Source organism: Borostomias antarcticus, assembly GCF_949987555.1.
Source record: "Borostomias antarcticus genome assembly, chromosome: 16".
In the NCBI taxonomy this organism is placed as follows: Eukaryota; Metazoa; Chordata; class Actinopteri; order Stomiiformes; family Stomiidae; genus Borostomias; species Borostomias antarcticus.
Window position 1 is genome coordinate 5,150,921 of NC_140249.1, and position 14,063 is coordinate 5,164,983.

General features: G+C 45.6%; 1 protein-coding gene across 1 annotated transcript; it reads right to left on the reverse strand.

Annotated features, from left to right (window-relative positions):
• Positions 1–660: 660 nt before the first annotated feature.
• On the reverse strand, positions 661–4,181 carry fhl5 (four and a half LIM domains 5; the record flags this gene model as incomplete). Its single annotated transcript, XM_084450634.1, has 5 exons — positions 661–812; positions 1,369–1,555; positions 2,046–2,215; positions 2,515–2,689; positions 4,023–4,181. The coding sequence occupies 5 exons, from the start codon at positions 4,179–4,181 to the stop codon at positions 661–663; spliced, it is 843 nt and encodes a 280-aa protein (XP_084306760.1).
• Positions 4,182–14,063: the final 9,882 nt, after the last annotated feature.

The window sequence follows — 14,063 nt, forward strand, 5'->3', positions numbered from 1 at the left end:
GTATGAATGTAGCCTAAGCATGAATGTAGCCTAAGTATGAATGTGACATGACAGTGCTAAGTATGAATGTAGCCCAAGTATGAATGTGACCTGCCATGCTGGGGGTGATCCTCTGGATGGCGTACTTGCTGCAGGACGGTTCTCTGGCCTGAGCAGGCATGTATAGGGAGAAGCCTTTGCTGTGTTCGCTGTCCTGTATGTGCGCACAGCTCAACAAAGGGGAGAGAAAGAGAAACATGACACCCATCTGACACCAAATCTCTCTTTATTACAGAGGCACAGAAGAGCAGACAAGGACTGTTGTCGACTGCACCACATACAGTCCAAGGGAAGTGAACAGAGAGCTATACGTATCATGCATCATGCATCATGTATGTAGAGCTATGCTTATCATGTATCATGTATGTAGAGCTATACCTATCATACTGTATATCATATATGTAGACCTATATCTATCATATATCATGTATGTAGAGCTATACTGTATCTATCATGTATTATGTATGTAGAGCCACACGCAATATGTATCAGTTAACTGCATTGGTATGCTTCAGGGTCATCGCTATCATTGGCCTGGTATTGTTCCAGACCGCGCACTGGGCTGATGTGCTCCCGGGGTCGTTCCAAGGTCGTGACCCCCCCGTGAGGAGGACGAGGCCCTCACTTCTCGCGTCCACAGTCGGTGCACAGCAGGTCGTCGCGCTGCGTGAGGAAGCCACGGCCGACCAGCGACACGGAGCACTGCTGGCAGGTGAAACACTCGCTGTGCCACTGGCGCTCCTCGAAGGAGATGTACTTGGCCCCGGCCAGGCCTGAAACAAACACACATGTTAAAACACACACACACACGCACATTCAAACACACGCACACACATTCAAACATACACACACACGCACATTCAAACACACGCACACACATTCAAACATACACACACACACGCACATTCAAACACACGCACATGCACGCACACGCACACACACACACACGCACACACACACAGGAACACACACACACACACAGGCACACACGCACACACACACACACACATTCAAACACCCCCACACATTCACACACACACACACACACACACACACATACACACACACACAAACAAACAAACAAACAAACAAACAAACACACACAAATAAACACAAATATTCAGACACTAAGCACGTGGGTGAAATTCATGTTTTCACGCAAACATCGAAGAGACCGTCGACGACTTTTCTCGGTACAGTATTAGCAGGATTCGTTTCGACGCCTCACACTTGTGGCGATCAGCAGATGATTGAGCGGAGCCGGAGCGTGACAGAGAGAGGTGTTAAAATAAACCGTATGAAAATAGTGGCGGTGGAGGAGTGACTCACTGGTGATGGGCTTGGTGCAGCCCACACACTTCTTGGCGTAGAGGTTGCTGAAGCAGTCCAGGCAGTAGGGGAAGTTCTCCCTGGAGGTGAAACGCTGCCCCGACAGCTGCTTCTTGCAGCCGATGCACAGGAAGCATTCACGGTGCCAAGGCTTGTCTTGGTAGGTCACCCCACCCGTAGTTATGGCCTGGAGGAAGGACACACACGCACACACACATACACACACACACACACACACACACACACACACACACACACACACACACACAGACGGATGAACAAAAGCACCCACACACACACACACACACACACACACACACACACACACACACACACACACACACACACACACAGATGGATGAACAGAGACGCCCGCCGCCCCCACACACACACACACACACACGCATGCACACACAGATGAATGAACAGAGGCACGTTTACACACACACACACACACACACACACACACACACACACACACACACACACACACACACATACACACACACACACACACACAGGCACGATCCAGATTAGATTTCTGTGTTGTCCTTAGACATTCCTCTGAGGCTATCTAGATCCTATTAGCATTCAATCACAGTGGGAGCCATATAAATATGTCTGGTGAACTTTTGATTAATACCATATCCCTGTACCAAACGCCAAGGGACACTTACTTTCTTACAGGCGCAGCACTGGTAGGCGAACTGCTTCTCGAAGCAGGGCACGCAGAAGAAGCCGGTGTCTTTGGGGATGAAGGACTTGGTTCCTATTGGCTGTTGGCAACGGTGGCACAGGAAGCAGGTCTCATGCCAGCTGTTCCCCTTGTACTCCATTTTGCGTGAGCCTGGCACCAGAGAAGAAGAAAGAGTCCAGTCAGCATATGGGACCCAGTGAGAGATCACAGGGGTGTAACAGGCTCAGAGCGGCCCTGAAGAAGTAGAGCACCTCCACCTGGAAGGACACCTCCGTCCGCTTCTAGACAGCTGCGAGCCGAGGTGACTGATGCCGTTTCACGGCTAACAGGAAGGTTAGGACAATGATGTAGCCTGTCTTTTTTATTATGTAGACAAATCAACCTTCTCTAACTTCTCCTCTTCCTCCTCCTCCTCCTCCTCCTCTCCTCCTCCTCCTCTCCCAGCTCACCTGGCATCACGGTCTTCTTGCAGGTGTTGCATTTGGAGGAGTACTCGTGTGAGTAGCACTCGGTGCAGAGCAGCAGCTCGTCCTTGGCGGCGAAGGCCTTCTCCACCAGAGAACGGCTACACTTGGCACACTGAAAGCACTGCTCGTGCCAGTGACGATCCTTATAGGACAGGTCCTGCCAGGCACATCAACACACAGGCAGAGGGTCAGAATGGGCGATTAGGGTTAGGGCTGAGGGTTATAATGGGTGGTTAGAATGTCTTCAGTATGGCTTTCAGCGTCTAGCCTTTTGTAGCTTTTAGAGTTGATTGAATATTGATGAAGATGACCGTAAAGTAACGTGTAGGGGAGAGCGGGGTGAGTTGAGCCAGTTTTTACTTGAGGCGTACTTATGATAAGTGGGAGTAAATTGCGCCATTGATTATGTTGAAATGATACATGTTACAGCTTTTTTTTTTTAAATCTTCAACAAGGCCTTGCCTACAGTAGGCTATACTGTACAATAGAGCTTGACTCAGGGTTAGGAGCCTCCCAGACTTTGCGTATGTAGAGTTATGTGTACATAACTGCAGGTCCTGTTCTCTCTATTCTCCATGTATCACTTTGCAGATCTTGATGTCCTTTGCCACTGACTATGGACTTTCCATTCTGCACCTCTCCCACTGCTCTGTCCAAATCAAGCCCCCAGGAACAGCTCAGGGCATTGAAGCCATTTGGCGTAGTGGCCAAGCTTGTATTGCCAGTCACATGACGCCATGGGGGCCAAACCACGCCCCTCCCAGCCCCCATAAACATACATGGGGGAAAAATGGCACAACTAAACCAAGGCTTTTTGGCATAAATTACCCCACCCTCGCCATTTTAACAAACTTGTATCATCAAGCAGTTTAGAGCAAACACCATGCGAACAGTTTAGCCTCATATTCTAGCTTCCTAACACGTGTGAGATTTTTTTCCAACCTCTCTGTAATTTTTCAGACATAAGAATAATGAAACCTTGAACATAAAAAAATCACTTTGAATGGCAAAAACGTTTTTTGAACTTATTCCATGTGTCTCCCTTCATGACAGGGTGAATAAAATAGATAAGTATGAAAATGGGTGGTCACCAATTTCTCCTATGGTTTTCTAGAAACAATGGGTGGCACAACTTCCCCCCTGGCATAAATCACCCCACTCTCCCCTATAGTACACAAATAACCCTGCTCTTTTCTGCAATCTGTTTCATAGCTGGTGACATAACATAAGATCCTGTCAATATCCATTGGATCCATCCATCTTTCTGTTGTTTCTGTGTTTTAAAGGATGTGTAACACATGTATGTGATTTTTTTCCCCTGTATGTATTTTATTGCTGCTGCAAAATGAATTGCCTCTCGAAGGACATTTTCTTCAAGTTTTCTGAATGTGAATCTACTGTGAAACAACCACATGCAGTGTGTTGCTACTAACGACATTGACGTCAGAGACTTCTCTGGAAATGCGTTCATACCAGGGCCCCGTTCTTACCTTGCAATTGCATCCAATAGGTAAAGAGCACTCCTCACAGCAGTTGGCGAACAGGTTTTCGTAGCACTTAGTGCAGTACTGCGTGTCCTCCTTCATCACATACTTCTTCCCCAGCAGGGTGTCCTTGCAATAATGGCAGTCGAAGCGCTCCGATGACATGGCTGCTGTTCACCTGCGGGCCAGAAACAGGAAGAGAACAATACAGAAAGAAAGAACATCCCGTAAAAAGGCCTTTCTTCCCTCCTGCAACGTCAGAGGGGGTTTCATACCCTCCCCGAGCAACCAGCCTCAGGAGCAAAAGACATTTCTGCCCAGGTTTCAGAAGAGAAAAGAGCTGAAAGGTTGGACAGAATGTTCTGTTTTAGCCGCAGAGAGGGATTGTGTGTTTACCTCTGGATGTGGAGAGCGGAGTGGTGATGGAGCAGAGAGAGAGTCGGGATTAGGGGGGATACATCGAGGTGGCCCGTCTATAAATACTGGCCCTCTTATTAGAAGTAATCTCTGGGGGAACATGAACGTGGACATGCGGCCTTCGCCGCGCTGCACCTTTTAAGGGAGTGGACAGAGAGCACGTCGACGGTCTCACGCTACACTGGCTGAAAAATTCTTGCTGTGACAGAGAACTGATGGATAATATAACGGAGAATGCATGTTGGTGCACAAACAAACTGAGGTGCACATGTGATGAAAGACACCATAGTAGACTCTTTTTTTTATTTTATTTTTTAAGTCGAATACAGTAACTGTTCAATAAGTGAGTTTCCAAACGCCCACTATTATTTGCTATTTTAAACCATTTAAAAAAATCACTTGTTCTTGTCCCGCACATCCAGTGGACACTCCAAGCAGCCTCAAGCAAACTCAAGTCATTGAAAGCATATTTCAAATACAGTATTGCGACCCAGATCTGCTAGAAAGAGGCTTATTAGCTTACCGACCTCATTACTGTCACCCACATCGTTTTTCATTCACACCCCATTCAATCCCTGCCTTGTGGCAGAGTTCTGGAGCACCGTGGCTGGGGTGCCTTGTGTGCGCGCGGCCCCAGGCCACGAAGCCCCCGGCCACACCAGCGGTTCCAGATGGCTGGCTGTGTTTAGCTGGCCCTCAGCCCTCTCTGGGGCCTCTCACTGTGCTCTGGATCCACTTCACATGAAGGAAACTGAGGAGCTGCGGAGCCTTGGTTGACAGCGCAGCCAAGTTCTTGTAGGCGGGATGCAGATTTGTGAGTTTACAGTCACCATGAGACACACAGACACAGCTACAGACACAGCTACAGACACAGATACAGTCACAACTACAGACACAACTACAGACACAACTACAGACACAGATACAGACACCGATACAGACACAACTACAGACACAACTACAGACACAACTACAGACACAACTACAGACACAGATACAGACACAGATACAGACACAGATTGAGACACTGATACAGACACAGATACAGACACAGATACAGACACAGATACAGACACAACTACAGACACAGATAAAGACACAGATACAGACACAGACACAACTACAGACACAGACACAGACAATACAGACAGTCAGAGACACAGACACAGCTACAGACACAGACAATACAGACAGTCAGAGACACAGCTACAAACACAGCTACAGACACAGATACATACACAACTACAGACACAGCTACAGGCACAGCTACAGACACAGATACAGACAGTCAGAGACATTATTGCAATCTGAGTCATTATTGTCACCCGGTACTAAAATAATACAATTATAGCGTCACATCCCGACTGAAAGATATTTCTTGATTATGTCACTGTGCCTCATTGGTCACCTTGGTGATCCGTTTCTCACTGACATCCATACATGATTCACAGGCTGGTTTCTGGGCACACATTGTAAGATGTAAATATATAGCCAATAATGTCAACATACCTATAACCATAAAAACATGGAAATCAGTATTATATTGTATGCTGTTGGTCAAAAATACCCACACATACTGATAGCCTCACCCCCTGCTCACTGTGATAATACCACCTCCTAAAAAATCACACACTTAGCTACTATAGCTGTTCAATATCTAACCCTTCAATAAGTGAGTCTCCAAATCACTATTTGCTAATTCAAATCAGTTTAATTACTTTATAACCAATAATGTTATATAACATTATCTTCTCACACATACACTCCTCACCCGTAACTGTCATTACGCCACCTTCTAAAAAATCCCACACTTGATTATTTGTCTTTGACTGCCTGCCAACTAATTACTTTTGCTTCTTGGGATCATGTGGTGCTATGTTTTTTTCAGAGGATCAGGAGGCGGCCGTGCTGTAAAAATAGCCATGGGAGGACCGTGGGTCCTGAGAGGTTAATCTTTCACACGGGGAGAAATGCTACTCCTCAGAGACAGGCCTCATCCCCATCACCATCTTCCCTCAAGCACATTGCTGAGATTCAATTACCTTACATGTAAAGAAATTCACCCGTGTAATAAGACTAGTAATAGAGTACAGTAGATAAGCATCTGCTGGTGCCTGAGCCAGCGAGGGGCCGGCAGCGGGGTGGGCTGAGCTGTGCATATCTGTGTTAGCCTACTCTTGACCCGCAAGCCTCATTCAGGGCCGAGCTGGGACGAAAAAAACGGCCCTGGAGTCTGAAGTCTGAGCCGGCCGCTTCAGTATATATAACAATGTTTTCATTTTGTTGATGGGGGGTGGGGTGCTGAACGATTTGTCGACGGGGGGACGGGGGACGGTGCTGACCGGTTATCGTAGCGCCCGTTCTGTGATTCTCCAGAACCTACAGATGGCCAGCACGCCCCTGGCCTCATTCAAACCTGCTGTTCCCACTGATTATTATTAAGGCTTTTACACCCAAATCACTACGCTCAGGAAAGCTCAGGAAATGTGGTCCGGGAAAGATCTGGAAATCGACGATGAAAATGAAGATGATGTCGTCCGTGTATTTATATGTTCATCAGATTGCGTTTGGTTATCTCCTGCCTGAGCCTGACAGCTGTAGTTCATCCCCCTAACCAATCACAGCATTTGACATCACATTCAAAGGACGCTGAATTCCAACCAAGAAATCACTCTGGTCGAGAGCTTTTCCCGACCCTGAATCGCATTTCGAAAATTAAAAGTGGACGTAGGCCTACCATTCAGGGGATGGAGGCAGGCTAGTCCTGCCTAGGGTTATTAGCAATGCTCAGTTTGACTGTAAATCCAAACATGTTGCATAAAGGCATCACAAATACATCATAGCCTACTGTAGTGTACTGTACAATGTGATTGAAATGTGGGTGAACTGTACTTGAACCCCTGTGTTGCTGGTAACCTAAGTTGCTTTATTCGGCAGGTCTGTCTGTCTTGTGGAGTCCAAAGCTAGGAGTGGATGTGACCTTTATTTATGGGCACACAGCTATCACGAGTCGGCTTAATCGTATAGTGGTGGTGAAAGAGCACTTGTTTATCAACAGAAGTTAACTCGTTCAAGGTTTCTAGGCAGCACCGTGTTGTGTGCCTGTCTCCAAAGTGGGGATTTTTGGTTTGACATATTCTACATAATGTACTTTGCATCTCTGAAGCATTTCACCTCATACAACCAAAACAAAACTCATCATATTCTAAATGATGAGTCCATGCCAGTCTCTGTGAGCCTCAAAATGGACGTCAAGTTTTTTCCAACTCAGCACAGAAGGCTTGCTGATCTTGCATATCACTTTTGCCTGCATCAATCCCCCGAAGCAGACGAATGGACCTCAGCCAGCCAGACTCCGCCGCTGGCCGTCAAGCCCCAATGAACAGGCGTTTATCAGAGCCAGGCTCAGATGCTCTCCTATCTCTTAACGTGTTCTCAACGTACAGCGCGGTGTCAGTGGGCATTCTCCCACAACGAGCCTCAGAGAAAATCAGGTGCCCTTACTGTATGCTGGTCTTCCATTAGGTATGGGGGGGGGTGCTACAAACATTTCCCCTCTGTGGTACAGCACAAAGGTTGGCTGGGTCTGGGCTGACAGCTGGCTGGCGTGCTGTTGACAGGATAAGTGGGGCCCATTGGGTCGAGCCGGGGACGGTTCTGGTGCTAAATGAGAGTCGTCACACAGACCTGTTCCTCAGAGCTGGACGGTAAGCCTTCTCCGCCAGCGAGACCTCCAGGCCAGGGGCTCTCCACAGGGCACTCAGCAGCAACGGGATAGCCTCACAGGGGGTAGCCGGGGGGGGGTGGAGACAAGGAGGCAAACACAATCGCAAGCCTCTCTGATCCAGCACAAACCTTACACCACTTCAGGGAGGCTGGGCAGTGTGAGTGCCTTGGTAATCTGTGTCCTCCCACTCATGCCAAGTGAGTCATGGATGGAGAGGGCGACAGGAGCTGTCAGAGAGCCAGACATATGAGCTCCCCTGCTAAAGAGGAGAGAAAGTCATCTCGTCGTCTGCACATAAGACCCTGAAGAAGACAGGACTCCACCCACCGTCTCAGTGTTCTGTTGGCTGTGAGGCTAGGGCAGATACTGCATGTCCTCTGGAAGAATAACTTTACTGCTCTACAAATGAAAAAGCCAGTAATTTCATTTTTGGTCGAAAATGAGTTATAATCCTTTTTGTCACATTAAAGACATATTTTGTCATGTGGACAAATATCTCCTCTCTAATGTGTTGTGTTTTGGAGAAAATAGGGGGTCAAAATTACAGTTACTGCAAAAAGCCCTATAGGAAAACAACTTAAAAGTCATTTTTCTCAGTTTTGTACACAAATACACAAGCTTCCGTTTCCTGTGAAAAGATTCCAGAATCTGGGATCGATCCCAAAAGTGTTGCCCTCCATCAGATTCCAGCAGTGGTAGAAATGACCGGAATCTTACATCTTACATACATGTACAATATGACAGGACATAGCTACATTTGCTGTCAAATTTAGAATTGTAAGTAAAGTAAAGTAAAGTAAAACTTTATTTATATAGCGCTCTTCACAGCATGAGTGCACAGAGTGCTTTACAGTGGAGAATTAAAATAAACATCCAGTCATCCAGTTCACAAGTGCAAAAATCATGACAACATGGGGGGGGGGGGCGGGTGGGGGGGGTCAATAGTTGGGCTACAGATCACCAAAGGCCTGTCTGAACAGGTGGGTCTTCAAGAGTTTTTTAAAAGAGTTCTCAGTCGTTGAGGCTCTCAGGTCCTGGGGTAGGGCATTCCAGTAGCCCCAAAGGCTCGGTCACCCTTAGTCTTTAGCCTCGGACGACCTCAGGGACCGGCTGGAGGAGTAGGGGTGGATGAGGTCGCAGATGGAGGCGGGGGCTTGTCCATGGAGGGCTCTGTAAGTGAACACCAGGACCTTGAAGTGGATCCTGAGGTGCACAGGGAGCCAGTGCAGGGAGGCCAGGATGGGGGTGATGTGGCACGATTTCTTGGCCCTGGTGAGCAGCCTGGCCCGCGGCATTTTGGACCAGTTGCAACTGGTCCACAGATGCTTTGTTGAGGCAGGTGAACAAGGAGTTACAATAGTCCAACCTGGAGGATATAAAAGCATGGACAGACATTTCCAGCTCACCATGAGCAACAATTGATCGAAGTTTTGAGATATTCCTCAGATGGAAAAAGCAGGTGCGAGTTAACGACTTAACATGTTTGTCTAGATGCATAGACCGATCAAAAGTCACACCAAGGTTCCTCAGGTTGAGGCGTACATTTCCACTGAGGGACCCCATGTGATCTGCCACCCTAGTGGCAACACTGTCTGACGCCAAGATCAGGACTTCGGTCTTAGCCGCATTCAATTGAAGGTAGTTGCTCGCTGTCCACTCTTTAATGGCAGCTAGACACTCATGCAGTACACTGAGTTTTTCAATCTTATCTGGTTTGAAAGACAAAAACAGTTGGATATCGTCTGCATAACAGTGATTGTCTGAGTTTTGGGGGCAAAACAGTATTCAGAAAGAAGTCACAAAACTAACACTAGCTGAGAGAGTATTTCTCACTTGTAGATATAACTGTTGATGCCAGTTTCGCTCCAGTAAAATGCAGTCGTGGAGTCAAACATATCAAAACTCTATCAAGTTTCGAACTACCTTTCATCAAAAGAGCTGCCAACCTAGGTGACAAATCCCAACGTGAGATCTGCACAGTGCCACTGACATCTGCGACACAATTTTGGCCTACTCGCCTGGTCTCAAGTTAGGGTCTGGCCCCACAACTGAGGCGATGGGTCGTTCGGCGTCAACTCTGTGTGTCTTGGACAGGAGGTGGGGAAATGCCAGGGTGCTAGAGAGGATTGGGGCGTAACCAACAACAGCGTTGAGGATCCAGTTGTAACCACCACAAAACGCAGGCCAGGCGGTCATCCGTCACATATCAGTGTAGTCGGCCATCTATTTATACCATCCAGTGGAATAGGGAACATGGCATTGCAGAGCATGCAAGCACCCCCCAGGGAGATTAGAGCACAGTTGCTATTGATATGACCGTGTCACAGAGGGCATGTGTAGTACAGCACTGTGATATCTGAACACACACACACGTACATGTATGTAGATTATTTCACTGTCATACTGTAGCTTTAAAAAGGGAAACTGGATGTCTGACCAAGTTACCGGTTTACATATTAACTGACATCTTTCCATACTGAACTATAAATGGTCCTCAGAAAGCACAGACCTCTGTCCATTAATGCATTTCGTGAAGAACCAACCAAAAACATTGCACCACCAAAAACATTACCTCTAGCCCTACACTTCACTGGGGCGGAGGTAGTTATTGAAACGTAGAACTGACATCTGGTGGGCAAAAGTAACACCTTTAGACTGTCAAGGTGAATGAACGAGAGATGTGTTGTAAAACGTCTGAGATTAGAAACTATCACAAGAGAATAAACAGGTAATCAACAAAATCTGGAATATTTATGTAAAACTGATCTCATTTTGTCCATTTCTTTATTTTCTTGACACTGTCAGACATCTACAATTGAACACAACGTTTGGCAAAATACAATGATTTGGCAAAAAACTTGATTCCTTCCAGTGAGCTGACATAAAGTGTTTTTTGTTCAAGACAGATTCACGCTCAGCAACACATGAAGAACTCACGCCCCTTAGAGATGATGCCTGGAGAGACAGTACATCTGTGCCAGGTCAGAAACACATCCTTGGACACACCTACTGTGACACACTCTCAGACTGTGAACAGGGGACACAAAACAGAGAGGGGTTTGTTAGTGCAAAAAAACAGAGAGAGAGAGAGAGAGAGAGAGAGAGACAGAGAGAGAGAGATAGAATGAAGGGGTGGGGCAGAGTGAGAGATAGAGCGAGGTAGATAAAGAGATAGAGAGGGGGACAGAGAGAGAGATAGGAGGCAGAGAGAGAGAGACGCAGAGTGAGAGATAGAGAGAGATAGGAGGCAGAGAGAGAGACGCAGAGTGAGAGATAGAGAGAGATAGGAGGCAGAGCGAGAGAAGCAGAGTGAGAGATAGAGAGACATAGGAGGCAGAGCGAGAGAGACGCAGAGTGAGAGATAGAGAGAGATAGGAGGTAGAGCGAGAGAAGCAGAGTGAGAGATAGAGAGAGATAGGAGGCAGAGCGAGAGAAGCAGAGTGAGAGATAGAGAGAGATAGGAGGCAGAGCGAGAGAAGCAGAGTGAGAAATAGAGAGAGAGAGGAGGCAGAGAGAGAGAGAGACGCAGAGTGAGAGATAGAGAGAGATAGGAGGCAGAGCGAGAGAAGCAGAGCGAGAGAGGAAGGAAACAGACAGAGAGAGAGTCTGAGTATGAACAACAACAAAATGGAAAACAAACCCAATGCTCTACAGTAGGTCACCCACATACAGTACAACAAGAAACCTCTGTTTCATAAGGAGGAACTGTACAGCATGAAACCGTAGCTGGCAGTTTCGTAGTCATATTCTGGGGCAGTGTAAAATCATGAACCCACAATAGCTCCATTTGAGACAACCACCAGCACATTCTTACTGAGTCACATTCTTCGATGAATAAAAGCATCTCTGCTGAATTTCGGATAGACAGTGGCAATTAGGTCAAGAGGATTAGTGACTAATCCTAAAAAAGGTCTGTATTCTTCTGAATTAAATTGCCTCACTTGAGGAAAATGTCCATCTCACAACACAGTCACCGTTGTCTTCCCTCTGGCCCTCCTTGCAAGTGTTTTTTTTACTCCACCCCAGTTATAAGCTACTTATTCTAAGTACAGCGAATCCACTTTCAGTGTCAAAGCTGGACACTACTTGCATGTTAGAAAGAGATTTTAACATTACAAATATATACAATGCATTGTTTTCATCAATAGTTGAGCTGTGGGTGTTTGTCTTCAAGATGAAAAGTTACAGAATTATCTATGTGAGTTGACTAGTTTGTTGTACACCACCTTGACAGACAATGTTTCAAATAACAATCAAGTTAAATACTGTACAAAGACTATGCATACAGTATGTTTTCGAACTATAGTCTCACTGTTTTTCATTTAAAAAAAATTTGAATTCATCCTACAGTAGTTTCACCTTCAGTTTACATGAATGGTCCCTTTTGACAGTAAAGAAATAAACAAAAAACAGTATTTTTCACCAATAGCCTTCTGGCTCATCTTGCATAACATACTTCCACATGGTAAAGTTTTACACAGTTCTTTCTGATTCAAGATTCAACCATTGTGTCATTGTACCTGCTGAGTGCTGTTGAGATGCATTGCTCAGTGGAGAGAAGCTATAAGGACATGGACAGGGGAAGTGGTGTCATGCCAAAATGTGTTGGGGTAAAAAGTCAGATTGTCTAATAATATTTCGTGACCATTTTGTTGCTACTGTAGCTCGCTAGTTAACTTGTCTGATGTCAGTAAACATATAATATTGATGTTTCTTATTCATTTGAAAAATACATCTATAGGATTGAAGAATCTTGTCCACAAACGTAACGCAATGGTAGCTAACGCTAGGAGCGACCAGCTCCAAGTTACTGACATTCGTGGACAAGATTCAAGATACATTCTATAGACATATTTTTTCATTCGCATCAATTAGAAACGTTGATATTATATGTTTACTGAGATGAGACAAGTTAGTTAGTTCAAATGTTATAAGACAGTCTGATTTTTTACCCGGACACATCTTGGCATGACAGCGGCATCTGCTTTTCTATAGCACAGTGGGCGGAGATGAGAGAAAGCGGCTGATAAGACGTGCAAAGTGTAAACAGGAATGTAAACAGAACCCAGGAACACGCCATTCACATACAGTACAGCTCCTCATCCTCCTCAAGACAGCGCAGGATGGGAAGATTCAAGGACAAAAAAAAACAACTGAATATGTTGCCATCACCTTTACAAAGGTTTATATGGATAGTGATAACTATCCATGTCCAAATTATTTTTCAAAATGAAACCTAAACCTCATCCAGACCGTGACATTTTCCTTCAAGGTGTAAATATTAATGTGATTTAAAATCACAGTGCAGTACAGAGTAGTAAGCAAGAAGCCCACACATACACTATTACACACAGATGCATACAGTACAGTATGACACATTAGGCATTTACAGTTTGTGCTCTCGTAGAGTGTTCTGTATCCATAACATCATATTTAAGACATTAACATTTGAATGTCAGAGTGCAACATCTTGAAAAGATTAAAGAGGGGGTTTCACATAAATATACAGGTACAGATTCTACAGACCATGGAACGGGATGATGCATTTGATGAGATAATGCCCCATTTCCACCATTACTACAGTAGTGATAGTCTCCCTGTATTCACTTAGAGGCAGTGTCAAACCAGGCTACTGTACTGTATATCGTTGTTTATGTATAAAGATAATTGACGGTTTGTTTAGCAGTGCAGTCTTACAAAAATATGGAAAAATGACAGACAGACAGACAGACAGACAGACAGACAGACAGACACACAGACAGACAGACAGACAGACAGACATAGATACATTTTACAGTAGATAATGCAATGTTCACATTTGAACTGTTGGGTAAACTCTGCATACTGGTGACTGTATCACTATCACAGACAAGATGATTTATCATAGTTTGTCTCACTTCAAT